Source organism: Mustela lutreola, chromosome 2, assembly GCF_030435805.1.
Source record: "Mustela lutreola isolate mMusLut2 chromosome 2, mMusLut2.pri, whole genome shotgun sequence".
In the NCBI taxonomy this organism is placed as follows: Eukaryota; Metazoa; Chordata; class Mammalia; order Carnivora; family Mustelidae; genus Mustela; species Mustela lutreola.
Window position 1 is genome coordinate 97,643,542 of NC_081291.1, and position 19,929 is coordinate 97,663,470.

General features: G+C 35.2%; 1 protein-coding gene across 8 annotated transcripts in view; it reads right to left on the minus strand.

Moving 5' to 3' along the window:
- The window catches only part of STAG1 (STAG1 cohesin complex component), a 453,259-nt gene that overhangs the window by 279,469 nt on the left and 153,861 nt on the right, over positions 1 to 19,929 (minus strand). For all 8 annotated transcript variants that reach the window (XM_059162692.1, XM_059162694.1, XM_059162691.1 and 5 more), the window contains one exon: positions 19,199 to 19,363. In XM_059162692.1, the coding sequence (XP_059018675.1) occupies positions 19,199 to 19,363 (165 nt within the window). The remainder of the gene's footprint in view (positions 1 to 19,198; positions 19,364 to 19,929) is intronic.

A 19,929-nucleotide genomic window follows, 5' to 3' on the forward strand; every position in this document is an offset into this window, starting at 1 on the left:
AATTCCCTATCTTTCAATAATAACACTGAATGTAAATGGACTAAATGCTCCAATCAAAAGACACAGGGTATCAGATTAGATTTAAAAAAAAACAAGACCTGTTGATATGCTCTTTACAAGAGACACGTTTTAGACCCAAACTCATACCCAAATTGAACGTGATGGGGTGGGGATCCTTTATCAAGCTCATGGATATAAAAAAAAAAAAAAAAGCTGGGGTAGCAATCTTTATATCAGACAAACTAGGTTTTAAATCAAAGACTGTAATAAGATACAAAGAACACTGTACCATAATAAAAGGATCTATCCAACAAGAAGATCTAACAATTGTGAACGTTTATGCTTGTAACATGGGACCAGCAAATTATATGAACCAATTAATAACAAAATTAAAGAAACACACTGATAATAATACAGTAAGAGTAAAGGACTTTAATACTCTACTCACAATAAATGGACAGATCATCTAAGCAGAAGATCAAAAAGGAAACAAAGACACACTCTATCAGATGGACTTCACAGATATATCAAAACATTTCATCCTAAAACTACAGAATACACATTTTTCCAAGTGCATATGGAATATTCTCCAGAATATACCACACACAGGGTCTCAACCAGTACCAAAAGACTGATGATTCCCTACATATTTTCAGCCCAGTTTTTTTTTTTTTTTTGGAAGATTTATTTGACAAAGAGAGAGAGGGTGCACAATGGGAGAAGGAGAAGCAGGCTCCCTATTGAGCAGGGAGCCTGATGTGGGGCTTGATCCCAGGACCCTGGGATCATGACCTAAGCCAAAGGCAGATGTTTAACTAAATGAGGCACCGAGGGGCTCCTCAGACCAGATTTTTAAAACTTCAACTCAATCACAAGAGAAAATTTAGAAGGAACACAAACACATGGAAGTTAAAGAGCATCCACTAAAGAATGAATGGGCCAACCAGAAAATTGAGGAGTACTATTAAAAAATTCATGGAAACAAAATAAAAACACAACTGTTCCAAACCTTTGGGAGGCAGCAAAGTTGGACCTAAGAGGAACATATACAGCAATATAGGTCCTTCTCAAGGAACAAGAAAAGCTGCAAATACACAACCTAACCTTACACCTACAGGAGCTGATAAAGCTAATAAAGCAAATAAAGCCTAAATCCAGCAGAAAGAGAATAAAGATCAGAGCAGAAATCAATGAAAGGAAATCAAAGAATATAATGGATCAAAGGAACTAGGAGCTGGATCTTTGAAAGAATTAACAAGATCAATAAACCTCTAGTCAGACTTAACAAAAAGCAAAGAGAAAGGACCAAAATAAATAAAATCATGAATGAAAAAGGTGACATCACAACTGACACTGAAGAAATAAAATTAAAAGAGCATATCATGAGCAATTATATGCCAACAAATTGGGCTATCTAGAAGAAAAGGACACCTTCCTAGAAACATAAACTACCAAAACTAAAACAGGAAGAAATAGAAAACTGGAACAGAGCCATAACCAGCAAAGAAATTGAAGCAGAAATAACAAATATCCCAACAAACCAAGGGTCCAGGACCAGATGCCGCTCACCAAATTCTATCATTTATTTATTTATTTGTTTGATTTTTAAAAGATTTTATTTATTTGACAGACAGAGATCACAAGCAAGCAGGGAGGCAGGCAGAGAGAGAGGAGGAAGCAGGGCTTTGATCCCAGGACCCTAGGATCATGACCTGAGCCGAAGGCAGAGGCTTTAACTCACTGAGCCACCCAGGTGCCCCTACCATTTTTTTTTAAAGACTTTATTTATTTATTTGTCAGAGAAAGAACACAAGCAGGAAGAGTGGCAGGCAGAGGGAGAAGCATGCTCTCTGCTGAGCAAAGAGCCAGATGTGGGACTAAATCCCAGAATCCTGGAATCATGACCTAAGTCGGGGCACTTAACCGACTGAGCCATCCAGGCATTCCTCCACCAAACATTTAAAGAAGAATTAATACCTCGTCTTATGAAGATGTTTCAAGAAATAGAAATAGAAGGAAAACTTCCAAACTCTTTCTATGAGCATTACCTTGACCTTAAAATCAAAGACCAAAAGGAGAATCACCAAAAAGGAGAATTACAGAGCAATATCCCTGATGAATATGGATGCAAAAATTCTCACCAAGATACTCACTAACAACATCCAAAAGTACAATGAAAGGATTATTCACCAAAACAAAGCTGGATTTATTCCTGGGCTGCAAAAGTGGTTATATGCAAATCAACCAATGTGATGGACCACATTAATAAAGGATAGGAACCATAAGAGCATCACAATAGATACAGAAAAAGAACATTTGACAAAATATAGCATCTTTTCTTGATTAAAACTCCGCAGTGTAGGGATGGAAGAATGTACTTCAATATCATAAAAGCTGTATGTTAAAAGCCCACAACAAATATCATCCTCAACAGGGAAAAACTGATTAACTTATCACCTAAAGTTGGGAATACAACAGGAATGCCCATCCTCTGCACTTTTGTTTGACACAGTACTAGAAGTCCTACCCTCAGCAATCAGATAACAAAAAGAAATAAAAGGCATCCACATCAGCTAAGAAGAAATCAAACTTTCACTCTTCGCAGATGACATGTTATTCTATGAGGAAAACCTAAGATGCCATCCCAAAATTGCTAGAAGTCATTTGGAATTCAGCAAAGTCACAGGATATAAAAAACCAATGCAGAGAGGTCAGCTGCATTTCTATACATTAACACTGAAGCAAAAGAAAGAGAAATTAAGGAATCGATCCTATTTAAAATTGCACCAAAAACCGTAAGATACCAAGGATAAACCTTACCAAAGAATAAAGGATCTATACTCAAAACTAGAGATTATGAAGGAAATTGAGGAAGACATAAAGAAATGGAAAAACATTTCACACTCATGGACTGGAAGTTCAAATACAGCTAAAATGTTTATGCTGGCCAAAGAAATCTATACATTCTATGCAATCCCTATCAAAATACCATCAACTTTTTCCAAAAAGTTGGAACAAATAATCCTGAAATTTTTATGGAACCAGAAAAGACCCCGAATAGCCATAAAAATGTTGAAAAAGAAAACCAAAGCTTGTGACATCACAATTCCGGATTTCAAGCTATACTGAAAAGTGAAATCATCAAGATAATATGGTATTGGGACAAAAAAGGACACACAGATCAATGGAAAAGAACAGAGAACCCAGAAATGGACCCTCAACTCTATGGCCAACTAATCTTCCACAAAGCAGGAAAGAATATTCAATAGAAAAAAGACAGTCTCTTCAACAAATGGTGTTAGGAAAAGTGGATAGCCACATGCTGAAGAATTATACCAGACCATTTTCTTACACCATATACAAAAATAAATACAAATGGATGAAAGACCTAAATGTGAGCCAGGAATCCATACAAATCCTAGAGGAGAACAAAGGCAGTAACCTATTGGACATTTACCACAGTATCTTCCCAATAGACAAGTCGTCAAAGGCAAGGAAAACAAAAGCAAAAATGAACTACGGGGACTTCACCAAGATAAAAAGCTTTTGCGCAGCAAAAGAAACAGTTGACAAAACCAAAAGACAACTGACAGCATGGGAGAAAATATTTGCAAATGTCTTATCAGATAAAGGGCTGGTATCTAAAATTTATAAAGAACTTAGCAAACTCAACACCCAAAAAACAAATAAACAAAAAATCCAGGTAAGAAATGGGCAGAAGACATGGACATTTCTCCAAAAACATCCAAATGGCCAAGAGACATGAAAAAGTGCTCAACACCACTTGGCATCACAGAAATACATATCAAAACCACAATGAGCTACCACCTCACAGCATTCAGGCTAAAATTAACAACTCAGGAAACAACAGATGTTGGTGAGAATGTGGAGAAAGGGACGTCTTACACTGCTGGTGGGAATGCAAGCTGGTGCAGCCACTCTGGAAACAGTAGGGAGGCTCCTCAAAAAATTAAAAATAGCGCCACTGGACAACCCAGCAATTGCACTACTATTTATCCAAAAGATATAAATATAATGATTCGAAGGGGACACATTCACCCCAGTGTTTGCAGCAACAATAGCAAAAATATGGGAAGAACCCAGATGTCCATCAACAGATGAATGGATTAAGAAGCTGTGTGTGTGTGTGTGTGTGTGTGTGTGTGTGTGTGTGTGTAGGGAAAGAGAGAGAAAGGAGTATTCTTCAGCCATCAGAAAGAGTGGAATCTTGCCATTTCCAACAAGGTGGATGGAACTAGAGGATATTATGCTAAGTGAAATAAGTTAGTCAGAGAAAGATAAATACCATATGATTGCATTCCTATGTGGAATTAACAAACAAAACAGACAAACATAGGGGAAAGGAACAAAAAATAAAATAAAATGAAAACAGAGAGGGAGGCAAACCATTAGAGACTCTTAACTATAGGGAACAAACTAAGGGATGCTGGAGGATAGTTGGGTAGCAGGATGGGGTAACTGGGTGATGGGCTAAGGAGGCACATGAAGTAATGAGCACAGGCTGTTATATACAACTGATGAATAACTGAATACTACTTTTGAAACTAATAATACAGTATTTTAAGTAAACTAAATTTAAACAAATAATTTTTTTTAAAAAAGGAAATATGGGTGGACATGATGACATAGATTATTATGACAATTGTAGTGTAAATGTACCTTATCTTGCTGTTAGTGCATGAGTTATTATCATACAGTTGGCAAAATCTGAGTATTTCTCTTTAATGTGTTATCTGAGATCAAGATACTGCAATTACAAAATACTACTAAATTCGTGAAGAACAAAATTAGGCTGTGGATATAGTAAGTAAATGAGTTTCTGTAATATCACACACAGTAACCCCATTCAGTCCTGTTAACCATACTCTTCCTTGTTGAAATGTGGAATAAAATAGGGGCAACTGGGTGGCTCAGTCAGTTAAGTGTCTGATACTTGATTCCGGCTCAGGTCATGATCTCAGGGTCATGGGATCAAGCCCCATGTAAGGCTCTGTGCTCAGCACAAAGTCTGCTTAGGATTCTCTCTCTCCCTCGCCCTTTGGCCCTCCTCCTGCTTGTGCTCTCTTTCTCTAAATAAGTAAATAAATAAAATCAATCTTCATATATATATTTATTTCCTAGTAAAAATACAGGTTAATATTTGTCATATCTGGGACATCCGGGTGGCTCAGTTGGTTAAGCATCTGCCTTCAGCTCAGATCATGATCCCAGGAACCTGGGATAGGGTCCGGCATCGGATTCCTTTGATCAGGGGGGTGCCTGCTTCTCCCTCTGCCTGACATTTCCCATGCTTGTGCGGGTGCTCTCTCTCTCTGGCAAATAAACAAAAACTTCTAAAAAAAAAAAATCTTTAAAAAATATTTTTCACATCTATTCAAAATGGATGAAAAGACCAGACCTACGCACAATCAAGTTTAATGTCACAAGATGACAGAATTTATAAGAAGTTAGCAAAGAATGCAACAAGGTAAGTATCTCTGAGTTATGGGTGAAGGTTGGAGTTCTAAGAGGGGATATGGGGTTTTTATCTTTCTTGAAGTATGTTAGGGTGAGTCCTTTCTGCAGCCAGTGAAGAGACAGTCATATCCTACCTAATTATGCTGAAAACAGCACAACATCTACATATATTTTCTAAGATTATCCATGCCAGATCACCCTTTGTCTTGCTTCAACTAATGCAGAACCTCAAAGGACTATAACTACTGAAAAACAGTTCCCTTCACCAATCACAACTTATGTTTTTGTTCTGTTTACTGAACAGTAAATTTGTATTCCTAATATTTTGTTACAGAACTCCAGGAGGAAAATCAACAGATACATGAAGTGATACTGCTACAAATTTAGTCTTCAATGTCATTAACAATCCTTTTAAATATCCTAGATTGGCTTACTCTTATTTCTTTAAAATCAATTCCAAATCGTTCACAACTCTCCTCATTTATATTCATGCCTGCCAAAAATTCTAGCACTGTCTCCAGGTTAAGAAATCCTGTACTAGGATCAAAGGTCCTCACCAGAGGGAAACAAATCTCCTCTATCCTCCTACCTCAAAGGCTTAGGACCAAAGCCTATCAAGTAAGGAATTATATCAACATGTACATAATTTTCTTCAGCAGTTTGAAAAGAAATTTTAAAAATTTTTTGGTCGTGGGGGAAAGGATTCTGCTTTACATATGATTAAAGTTAGGATACATAGTAAGAAATTGTACAACCACAGTCAATCCAAATTTATGGTAATGGTGGTAAAAAAAAAGGTAATAAAACTAGTAGAAAACACCAAATTACATGTATTTAAACAGTTATAAACAGTAACACAAATATATACAAGTATGTACATAAAGGCCATTTTTCCTAAAAATGAATTCATAAAACTATTATATTGATATATATAATCAAACACATACATACAGATAGGAACAGTCATATCTTTACTTACTTGATCAGCCCTTGAACATCTGTATAAAAGATGATATAACTGGATGATGCCTTTGGAAGATTAGAGGGTATCATGAAGAAAATTAGTAATATCTGAAACACCCAAGTTAAAGCCACAGCTTGACATCAACAAGGACTGTAACAATACAGCAATGTATTTTTCCTAAAGCTAAACATGTGAAAAACAGTAGTTACCTCTGGATATAACTGAATAGAGACTATGAAAACTCCTAAGTAGAGTTCCTAGCTTCCTTGAGGACTACAGCTCTAGGCAGTCAATGCTCTTATCCTAGCACTAACCAGCAGCTTTTATTGTGTACTGTCTTCTGAAAAAATTAAAATATGTGCCACATATCTTTGCTCTAATTATCTAAAAGTAACTGTGGCATGCAAATCTGTGTTCTCCTTTCCACAGTATGTACTAAAATGGGAAAGCAAGTACCCAGTCATGGACTACATTACCCAGATCACCTTAGTATGCAGTAAATTCCCATCAATGGAATGTAAACAAAGGAGCCAAAAGCTTCTAAGAGGTAAGTACTGCTCCATTCTCTCTCCCTTCCACCCACTGAATGCAAACAACACTGAGGCTCTAGAGGAAAAAAGGACCAGGGAAATGGAAGGAGCATGATCCCTGAATCATATGAAAGGAAGATGGGTACCACTAATTCTGGTACAGATTGGTTAGACAATAAGAAATTAATGTCTATCATGATAAGCCACTGTATTTGAAATTTAATTTTTATAGCTACTCTATGTAGCTGCTAGAATTTTTGAGAACAGGTTAAAACATTCACAAAGTTAATTTCAGAGAGACACTGTAATTATGTAAAAACCTCAAACAAAGAAAGCCCAAAACCCACTTCTAAGTAAATACTAACATATCATTTGAGGATTTTCAAGTAACTATGCAATGAAATGAGCAGTTTATATCTTCTGTCCTAAAACATTCCGTATATTCTATACATTACTTTTCATTCTAAGAAGTGGAAGAAATCAGGGCTAATGTGTTTTTTAAAAACTTAATAATTCAAATACTATATAATCAAACACAAAAAACCTGGGAGAAATGAAGTTTATGTTTAGAACTTCCTTACTCTTCTCAAATTAGGCATTAAGCTGACTGTGAAATATCCTGGACCAGTTCCTAATCTCAATTTAAAATATGTATATGATGAGACGTAAAGGAGTTTAAAGGTAATTCAGTTAAATCATTAAAAGGGATCAACAATGATTACTGTATAAAAATATAATCATTTCTACCAAAAATCATGGCTATAAAATCTGAACATTTCTAAAGATCAAATTAAGATACAATTCTAAGGTATGTGCCTTGGTTTGATAATATCTTGACTGATACAACTATCTCTTTCATTCAATTAGTATTTGTAAAGTTCTATTTATTTTACCTGCTTCTTATGTACATCCTCCTTGAGGATCGAAATAAACCAAGCTGTTTAAGTTGGGGGGGGCGCATAATCTGACACAAATTCAACTCTTTCTTTTGCCTTATGTTTTCTTCATATTTTATTAAATTCCATTAAATCTGTTATATTAAGAAAGTCCCCCAAATTGCCAAACACCAAACATGTACAAACATTTTTACATAATAAGATATTACTAATATCAACTATAATAAGGGTGGGGTAAAAAATAAATACTAACAGTTTCTGGATAGTCTGCTCTTTAAAAAAAAAAAACATGTTTAGGCCACTAAAGTAAGATTCCCTTTAAGCGAGAAGCACATTTGGTGGTGGTGTAACAGAGTATTATGGCTATCATGCAAGTCCAAACAAAGCCAAATTTTCTGCTCACCAATAAGGCTACAATGAACTAGTAGATAGTTCAGGATTAAGCTGTTAATCTTTCCTCTGTAATGAGATATAGCCAATAAAAGTAACTTAAACTCAAAAAGGATAAACACTCTTCCTCACCTAATTTCATTTAAGCCTTCAAAAGGTATTCTATCATTTTTAAATGATCCTGGACATCACCTTAGCTTTTTATTTTAAACATAAAGATACCATTCAATAAAAACCTCTTGTGTCTACCTTTACTTTAGAGTCAGATTACATTTCTCTGGACCAAGAGGAAAAAGGAACGTTAGAATAATACTTCAAAAGAGGAGGGGACATAAAGGCAGAAAGAAAGATGGTCCTGGGACCACAACTCTTCAGATGGAGGAGACGGGGAGAGGGAAGAATGGTAGAGTAGTACCTGCCTTGGGCCAAGAATCATGCTTTAGCATGAAGTGGTCCTGAGTCTTATCCTCTTACCTACCCCCAAAGGGGACCTATGCTAGACTATATATTTAAATCCCCAATCCTTGATTGATTCCTTGATTTCCAAGGAAATCCATTCAATTCCTTGAATCCTTCCCCTTCTTCTTACTGATCGTGATCACCAGGATTTCAATGTTACCAACAATGACCACTAGGACCACCACAATGACAACACTGGGGCTAGTTGTTAAATGTCCATGGTGGGTGGGAGTGGATTTCTTATCCATGTAAAAATTACTAGCAGGGGATGACCTACATAGAAGTGCATACTGGGAAGGCTATCATCCTGGGAGATATCCCTAACCCCCCTTTTAAAATAGGCAGAGCTAGCATCAAGGATCTTCCAAGAGGTGTTCTACTATTGCTTAATATAGAGAGTTAGCTGCCTATAGTGTCCCACCACCCTGTGTGCATTGGAATATGATCAAGTCACAGTCACAAAAGAGCCACTACAGATCAGCTTCCCAGTCTGAGTTTAAAAAGCAAAGGCATCTTGGTAGTGATGCTTTTGCAACAAGAGTGTTGTGCTGTAGGATCAGGTCTTCATTTTCCAAATCATGGATGCCCATCAAGTTCATCCACCAGCACAGGAACATTTAGTTGTACTAGTGGGCCTTCAACTACCATTTCTGTCACATTTGGGGTTGTACAGGTTATCAATGTCAACAAACATACACTTGGCTAGGTATTACCAGGCTCTAGCCACTCTTATGGCCACCCTTACATGCCTTTATCTTAGGAACTAAGAGCTCCAGAATGGAGTGTTCACCTCAAGAGCACAGTGCCTGGCACCAATAGAGCCCCTCCCCTTCCACTCCCACCCCTAAACGATCAACTCATTCATGGGACATGTGAAATATACGTGACTGACTGTCACCATTAGTCCAGACTCCCCACCAGGGTCAGAACAGAGGAATGAGAACTGGCAGGATAGAAAGATACTCATAGGGCTTTGAAAGGACCCAAGCTCTGTCTGCTGCATGGATGAGTGTCTACAACTGTGCTGCCTGCAGCTTCTTCCTTTTCATGTACAAAATTAATTTCTGAGTGACACTGAAATACACAGCTGTTGAAGTTGTGATTATGTACATTTTGACTGTTAAAAAATTAACAATTTCAATTATTTGACAACTGCCTGTCACCATGGAAAAGATTACATGATCTATGCTATTCTAGGAGAAATAAACTTCAGTCTTGTTTAAACACCTACTATTTAGTTGTCTACTTCAGCTAAACTTAATCTAGATGTTTGCTAAATGTAAATTTTTCGTTATGTTAAAAATCAGAATAAACGTTTTAATATTTTATTTAGTATTTATTTTATTATGTACAGGATTTTAAATCCTGTACACCCAAAATCTTACACTGTAGTGGATGCAGCTATAAAGACATATTTCTTGCATTACACTCAGATGTTGATTAGTTCTACTCAAGTATTTATATCTGCTCAATTCTGTAAAGTTTTACTCCACACTCCTCATCTTCATTTTATTACTTCCCATTATTTCCTATCTTTGTAATATTCATTTCTGTCAATGATATACTTGTTCTCTCCCCTAATATCTCCTTAGAATTTGCACAATTACTCATACATCTTAGACATTCTTTTTTTTTTTTTTTTAAAGATTTTATTTATTTATTTGACAGAGAGAAATCACAAGTAGATGGAGAGGCAGGCAGAGAGAGAGAGAGGGAAGCAGGCTCTCTGCTGAGCAGAGAGCCCGATGCGGGACTCGATCCCAGGACTCTGAGATCATGACCTGAGCCAAAGGCAGCGGCTTAACCCACTGAGCCACCCAGGCGCCCCATCTTAGACATTCTTCAGCCATTTTAATACTTAGTAAACCTTTTAAGCTTTGCAAGGAGTATGTAGAAATTCAAATGTTATTATGAAACACTTTTATCCATTTTATCAATGACGTAGTAATGTATGTAATTTCTGACAAGTCATAATATGAGTTCAAACACAAGTTAACAGGTGAGATTTAAATAAAGTCACAGGTGCTTTTTCACTTTCTTTGCTGTAGTCACAGAGTAAAATGCACCCAGCTAAATCTTGAGGAAGAATTCCTCTGTATTTTATATATTGAGATTTGGCAACAACCCCATTTGTAAGCTAGGGACTAGAAGAAATCAATGTCCCTTAAAAGTTCAAGTTTTCTTTACAAAGAACAAAGCTTCCTCTCTAAGGAAGAGAGAATGACTCATCACAGACTATCCTATCCTCTAAGATACCTCTATCTTTTTCCAATCATTAAAAGGACAAAACCAGTTTTCCCTTCAGAGTCACCTGGCCAACAGAAGACTAAATTCTGTCATTAGATATACCTCATTTATGCTCTAATTCCAATCTCCAGTCACAGAACTTATTATTAGTAGTAGCATACTAAGACAATTAGTATTAATCATTGCTTTGTGATGGCATATTAACAGATTATTTGATCACTATCGAGGTTTTCCTTTCCCTCCCATGATTAGATAGTTGATGAATCCAAGTGATCAGGAAAGTTTAGTTCATCTACTATCTCTTACACCTAAACCAATGCCTGAAACAATAGGCTTTCAATGAATTTTTGAATGAATAAACTATAATCCAACTTTTTCAGTCAATACCTGAGGGTACAAAATTCAAATGCCAATGATTAGTTCATTTAAATGCTTACTAAGCCCATAACTACAACAATAAAAGTTAGATTAAGTAAATAACATGAATGTTCCAAAATTCAACATGTATTCCATGTCATATATCTGAAAGTCAAAATGTCCAAACCAAATTATTTCCATATCCATCCTCCAACACCAATGCTCATGCAAAATTTTCTTTTGGTGAACATGACCAAGTCAAACTAGCAATGAGCTTAGATTCCTTCCTTTTATCTTTCAGAATCACTTCATAGCCTTAGTATTTGTAGAGTCTGTCATTTCATCTTGATACTCTATAAATTTAAACATGTGTTTCTTCCCAATTGAATCAGTAAAAAACTAAATCAGTGAAAGAAATCTGATTCCAAATCATTAAAACCTCCAAATCATTATCTAAACTGCACCCAGAAAAGTATTTCTAAAAATGCTAATTAATACTTATCTAATACTCATCCAATACTAATACTCATCTTTTCCTTCTAAAATGCCATCAATTTCACAAAAAGGTCTTCTATAGTAAATATGTTTATAAAATGACTATATCCCTTCTCCTTTCAAGAGAAAGAAAATGTGAAGCCTTTGGTAAGATTTGTATTAAAGAACCTGATTGCTTTTATTAAACATCCTACAATTATTTATGGCTCTTTTTGACTTTCTTCCCTATCAGAACATTCAATGTTCACAATATAACCTTACTCTGAGCTCTGTTTTTACTACAGTATCATATGCCCTCTACAGAAAAAGGTATAGATCTCATCTTTGTATGTCTTGTTTCTACAGTAAGAAATGCTTCACTGCTGCTTAGCTAATTCCCACTCATCTTTCAAGTATCAGTTCAAGTTTTATCTATTCAGCAAGCCTTCCATGACCCTGTTCTCTAGACAGGCCTAAGTGAATTTTTCATGTTTTCAACCCACCCTGTTTATCTTCCTACTAAAATATTCTACAACATCTGTTTCCCATGAGACTATATTCCATGAGGACAGAACTGTGGTTTTAGTTCTGAATATAAAGCCTCTGATTATAGGAGATGCATAAGCACCTATTTTAGCTAGTGAATGGACTCTTTACAATTCTGACAGGGAGAAAAGACAAGACAGAAAGCCATAAATAGTTGTAGGAATCAACTGTTTGTGGGATGCTCAAAAAACAAGAAATCAGGTACTTTAATACAAAACTTATCAAAGCCTTCACATTTTGTACCTTTCCAAAGGGAAAGGGATGTAGTCATTTTCCAAACATACTGACTAAAGACTTCGTTTGGAGAAGCATTTCAGAAACACCTATCTGTCTCTACTTCAGATAATAAACTAAATAAGACAGACAAGGTAAAGAGCACCCAGCTTCAATAACACTTAATATTTTACAACCAAACTTGTTTCTTTTTGCTCCTTTTTCAGTTTTCATTGTCGTACCCCACATACCCCTCTCTGATCCCATTCTCTAAGCAAACAATATCATAAACTTGATTTCAAGTTATCTTATGTATTTATACTTAAGTGGTACAACGTATTATGTATCATTCTGAAGCTTGCTTTGTCCTTTAAACTGCATTCCTGAAATAGACTCATAACAGTATCTAAAGCTCTAGTTCATGCAATTTCAATCACTACAGAAAATTTAAGTGTTTCATTATACCACATTAATCAATTATCTTATTCATACACGTTTAGGCCCTTCCTTATTTTGTTGCTATTATAAACAAAACAAATATAGAAATTATTCTATTTGCCTCCTTTATATACAAGAAAATTTCTCTAGAGGTTACATCTAGGAACTGAATTGCTTTTCTTCAAAGTATTCTCAGTAAAAAAAAAAAAAAGAAAGAAAGAAAGAAAGAAAGAAAAAGGAAAAACAACGAAGGAAAAAAAAACAAAGGTCACTTTCACAACGTAAGCATTCATTAACTATTTACCAAATGAATGAAAACTGGACAGGTCAATTTTTCTTAATATTGCCAAACTTTTTTCCGAAGGGGTTAGAACAGATTTGTACTCCCAATAGTTGGCACCCTACAGTCTTACTGACTTAGTATCATAAACCTTTATTAAGATTTTATTTGTTTATTTGACAGAGAGATCACAAGTAGGCAGAGAAGCAGGCAGAGGGGAGGGGGAAAGCAGGTTCCCTGCTGAGCAGAGGGCCCAATACAGGGCTCCATCCCAGGAACCTGAGATCATGACCTGAACCTAAGGCAGAGGCTTTAACCCATTGAGCCACCCAGGTGCGCCTCATCCACCATTTTAATGTTATTCACTCTGATGAGTGAGACACAGTATTTTACAGTGTTACAGCCAAAATTTTATTATTTCATCTTTAGCACTTTATTTGAATGGGCTCTTATCTCCTATTACATTGTTCTAATAGACTATTACAAAGGGCTGATTATTTTTTTAAGGTTGATTTTTCTTTTAATGTCTATTTTCTCTATGGAATTTTGCAGAACACTTTTATTGGTTCTAATAGTTTAAATCCTGAAAATTCCACAAAGACAATTATATATTCTGTAAATATGGATAATTTTGTTATCTTCCTTAGCAAACAAAGGAATTTCCCGCTTGTTCCTAATTCACCAAGAGTACTGTTCATCACAATTATCACCTAAACTCTATCAAATAATTTTTCTAAACACTTCACATAATTTCAGATAAGGATAGGTTTTCCCCCTACCGTAACATGACTATCTGGTATATTATAGTAAAATATTTGTTAATAGTAAACTATCCCTGGATAGTAAACCTCCTTTATCCAGATAAAAACCTCTAGGTCTTAGAAATGTATTGACCCCAATCATTAATATTTTTATTTAGCTGACCTTTTCTACAATTTCTTTCTCTTTGTAATTTCCATTTCTACTTTAATTATCCCTTTCCTAATTACTCTTCTTTCTTCCTAATTTAGGTTGCTCTTTTTCTAGTTTCTACTGCTTTTGCTAATACTAATATATTTAAGACTTGTATTTATCTAAGTAGTGCTTTAGCTAGCCCCAGTATTTTTACTAACAGTACTTTCACTAACATTCACATATCAACCCTGTGTATTTCCTCTTTATCACATTATAAAAGGACCTTCTGATACTTTTAAGTATAATTCAGAAGAGGAATTTATTTTGTGTATTTCAACATCATTTCAACTATCACTATGGTCAGACAATAGGATCAAGTATTCCTTGATGAAATATTTTAAGACTTTCTTTTAACCTTCCATGTTCTATAGTTATAATCTACTATTAAAACCTAGGTAATTATCTTCACTTACCTGCTCACTTCTGAGAACAAACTCGGGATCTGAGGAAATATGCCTGAGAAAATTTTCCAAAATTATCTCTTCAAAACAATGTTTCTTCTATTCCCTTTGATATCTTCCTCTGACATATTTTAGAACGCTTCAATCCATACCAAACTCATGCAATTGCTCTTTCATAATTAATTCTTTATTTCTTTGGACTACATTCTAAATGAATGCCTAATGGCTGTCAAGTCTTAAATTCTCCCTTTGATGACATCTACTATAGCTTCTTTCCCTCAGTAAAACAAATTTATTAAATTTATCCCCCTTTTTGGTACCAGATACAATTTCTTCTTTCATCTCTCTGGCACCTTAAATATGCTATTTCTTTCTTTTATTATTCATCCCTCCCCGTCTAAAATTTTGTGATTATCTCTGCTTATCCTGTCACTCCCTTGCAGAACTAGATCATATAATGCAGGTTTAGAACTTCTTGCTCTAAGATAATATTTTGAATTTTTATAGACACAGTCATCAACTTAGTTAAGCAGACATCTCAGTTCAAGTCCTGGTTTTAAGACTATGTCTGTCTTCTCCCTTTGATTTCCCACAAATGAGATTTTAGATTAAGTTATTATCCAAACAAGGACCCTCTTGAGTATTAACAGAGTCTCCATTAATAACTACATTTTAAAAAAAGCATAAACTGGGAGTCTCAAAGGTAACCTGAGATATATGATCACCCTAGACATAAGCTTTAGCCAATGCAGCAGTGATCAGTGGCTTTCTTTAGTCTCCTTTACAAGCATGGAGACTAATATTAGGCCCTGGCTTCATGTAGGTATAAGCCTGACTCTATTCCTCTATGTTTCATGAAGCAGTTTTAGCCTTTTTAAAAAAAATTTTTTAAAGATTTATTTATTTAGTTATTTGACAGAGAGAGAGATAGAGAGAGAGGGAACACAAGTAGGGAGAGTGGGACAGGGAGAAGCAGACCTCCTGCCGACCAGGCAGCCCAATGTGGAACTCGATCCTAGGACCCTGGGATCATGACCTGAGCCAAAGGCAGATGCTTAATGACCAAGCCACCCAGGTGCCCAGTTTTAGTCCTTTTAACATACAAGAAGCAAATTCTTGCCTACAAGTACCTGCTTCTCTATGCTAAACCCAATCCTCTTCATCACTGTAGATTATCTTAGACTTTAAACACATAAAGATTTAGTTTCTGTATTCTCTTTTTTAGTTCTCTTTAATAGTGTCTGTATTCTCTTTTTAAAATTTTATTCTTACTTTATGTTTGAAATGAGGAGGTAATAAACAGTGAGATTAGTGTGCCACCTTCAATAAAAGAAACACCAAATTTTTAAACATGCATTCCCTTTACTCAGCAACTACTTTCAGGAATTTATGTTACAAAATCATTCCCACATACACATTTTAGATGGATATCTAAATATTCAAAGAAGTGCTATTTTTAATAGAATAAAACTAATCTAGTTTACATGAATAGTAAACTAGTTTTAGTAGTGTAGTTTATATCTTACTTCTTTTATTTTTTTTTTTATTTTTTTTTATTTATTTTTTTTTTTTTAAAGATTTTATTTATTTATTTGTCAGAGAGAGAGAGCGAGAGCGAGCACAGGCAGACAGAGTGGCAGGCAGAGACAGAGAGAGAAGCAGGCTCAAGGAGCCCGATGTGGGACTCGATCCCAGGATGCCGGGACCATGACCTGAGCTGAAGGCAGCTGCTTAACCAACTGAGCCACCCAGGCGTCCCTATCTTACTTCTTTTAAAAACAAAGGAGCTCAAGTAAAAATTATATAAGTAAGTTATGGCCGAGACATGTTACGAAACAATATAAAGGTAATGTCACAGGAAAAATGTCCATAATAGAATGCTCAATGAAAAAAATATATATACAGAAGTTTGTAGATGTGAATATATATAGGAAACAAAAATGTACGCGACTAACAAAAAATTATAGTGAAGTAGAAAATGTTTGGGGCACAAGAATAGAGAAAAACAGAAGAATAGCGAGAAGAAGCTGAAAAGGTGGATTAAAACCAAATAACGGAAAGCACTAGGGGCTGAACTACTTATTTTAACCTTTCACAAAATGTGAATCCAAAAGAATTTAAGAAGAATTTAAGCAAGGAGTGACAGTATGAAATAGCATTCGGGAAGACTAATCTGAATGAAGAATAGAGAATACAGTGGATAAAAAAGAAAAAACTTCTATTAGTCACTGTTTTGTTTCAAATACTATACTAGATTTTGTTCATATTAAAGATTTTTTCATATTTTTAAAAAGCTGGATTGAGGGTGCCTGGGTGGCTCAGTGGGTTAAAGCCTCTGCCTTCAGCTCAGTTCATGATCTCAGGGTCTGGGGATCAACCCGCAACAGGCTCTCTGGTCAGCAGGGAGCCTGCTCCCGCCCTCCTCTCTGCTTGCCTCTCTGACTATTTGTGATCTCTCTCCCTCTGTCAAATAAATAAATAAAATCTTAAAAAATAAAAAAAGCTGGATTAAGCTTTAATACAGTATACATTAAAATTATTTTTATATACACAAATATCTTACAAAAAAATTTTACATGAAAAAAATGAAAGCAAAGTACTGAAACGCAATGTTTAAATTTATATGGAAACGCAATGTTCAAATTTATACATAAAAATAAATTTCCTTGGGGTTCCTGAGTGGCTCAGTTGGTTAAGTGTCTGACCCTTGGTTTCAGACCAGGTCATGATCTCAGGATCCTGGGATCAAGTCCCATAGTTGGCTGTGCACTCAGCAGGCAGTCTGCTTGAGGATTCTCTTCCTCGGTCCCTCCCTGGGCTCACACTAGTATGCTCTCTTTCTCTCTCTCTAAAATAAATAAATCCTTTAAAAATATAATAAAATAATGGTAAGACATAAATTTTCTTCAATTTTCTGCTTGTGTTTCCACTTAAGTGTGGAAAACCATAAAGTAGACCTCAAAAATAAGATACTTATAACTTGGTAACAATTTTTCTACTAAAGTATAATAAGGAAACTATCCAGCTTTGTGGCTAAGGGTCATTATTTTAAAATCATATTTATGTAATTTACAGTCTGTCCACTGCTTCAAATAACTGGAAATTTCTATTTCTTTTACTATTGGCATCATCACACTGCCCCACCTCTCCTCCCACACAAATTCCAAGATCCCTGAACATATCAATCTGTTAACATACAAAAAAAGCAGTAAAAGCTGAACTCCCTTAAGAAATGCAAAAGGAAATACAGGTTAAAAAATGAAAATTTCTAAAAGTAAACCTGTTTCACAAATTACATTAATTTTAAAGAAACTAAAAAGCAACTATCAAAAATGAGCAAATAAATAGAGAATGCAAATATCTGACTTTTATCATTGGTGATCAAAGAAATGCACATTAGAATAATAAATTAAGGGGTGCCTGGGTGATGCAGTCTGTTGAGCCTCCAATTCTTAGTTTCGGCTCAGGTGGTGACCTCAGAACTGTGACATCAAGAGCTGAGTCGGGCTACATGATCAGTGTGGAGTCTGCTTGGATTTCTCTTTCACTCTCCTGCTGATCGTCCCCCACCCAATAAATAAATAAATCATAAATAAATAATAAATAAATGTGATTTTTCGGTATATTATAATTGATTCCTAACTATAAAGTATCCAGTTGCTAGGCACACTTCTAGTGAAAGACTAGTGAAATTTTTTGGAGAGTAATATATTTATGTATCACAAAGTTAAGAAATACCCTTTCACCAAAAATGTTGCCCTAGTGTATTTTTTTTTATTAAGGATATTATTTCATTTATTTGACAGATAGAGATAGTAAGAGACAGAAAACACAACCAGGGAGAGCTGGTGAGAGAAAAGCAAAGCGGGGCTCGATCCCAGGACACTGACATCACCACCTGAAATGAAGGCAGACACTTACCAACTGAGTCACTGAAGTGCCCCTAACTCTAGTGTTTTAAAATGAAAAAAAGAGGTAAAGAGATAAACATGAATAATGAATAAACTCTGTAACAGTGAAAAAATGAAAAGATACACTGAAAGTAAAATAACTGTGATTTATCCTTATAGCCAATTAGTAAGAAGCCAATAATTATATGCTCTTACAGGATATTTAATAATGTTTGTTAAGTGAATGAGGAGAGAGAAGAGAGAATAGGAAGGTTATAAAAGATCACATACACACACCAAATAACTGTGAGTATTAACTGCGGTTATTCCTAGCTCACTACTTAAGAATCCTTTTTTTATACCCTTTCGTCTTTGAAATATTCTTCAGTACACATATGTTACTTATAGTAAGTCAGATTCTAAAAATATATAGTAAGGCAATAAAAATTCTCTCAGGCAGCTATTATATACAAGTCATTTAACTCAGTACGCTGTAATCTAAAGTGCATTTTACCATTAAACAAAATGTCTTTCCTGATGTAACTACGTAAAACAAAGAAAAAATTTCAAGATAAACTTCATTATACAATCAGCAAAAATATGTAAATGTCACTTAAAAGGTTCCACATAGATTACTGACAGTACTGCTTTGTAAATAAAACAAAAACACTTAAAATTTACCTGCATTGCACTTTTCCCCAATTTCACCACTTCAAATAGTGTGACAGGCTCCCCTTCACCATTCTGTTGGGGGTGCCCATTTGCTCTTCCACGGCCCGCTCCTCTAATGGTAGCTTCAATTCTACTCTTCTCTCCTGGAGATTTTCGAGGTTTCTTATTTGTAGACTGAATAAAAAGATGAGGAAAATATTAAATTAAATAAGGGGTACACTTTGCTTTATGCAGAATACCACAATTATGTTGCATCCTGTGCAAAGTACTTAGCACTACTACAGGTTAAGAGATTTAATTTCTGACCAAAGGAAGCTTCACAATTTGTTTTCAGTAATAATTGCAAAGCAAAGTGTAATTTGTATAAGACATGAAAAATTTTTTTAAAATGTTATGCACAACAAGAATGCAAATGCTGAATATTTTAACCATGTCCCCTTTGACATCTCCATCTTTAAACCTTCCTGATACTATTCCCTCAGAAACCTTATTCAATAAAGCATTACTTGGAAAAGTTGCATATTCAACTTCTCTCTATATACAAGTCCTTGAGTATTTTTTTTTAATCCAGTCATGCAACCAATATACGTTGAACATATTTAAGACTGTTCTAGGTACTAAAAATACTAACAATAAACAAACATTCTTGCCTCTGATGGAATTTACATTCTTCAATTAACATCCCAGCCCATGCCCCCCCTTTTTTTTTAAAAGTCAACACCAGCCAACACCTTATCTAT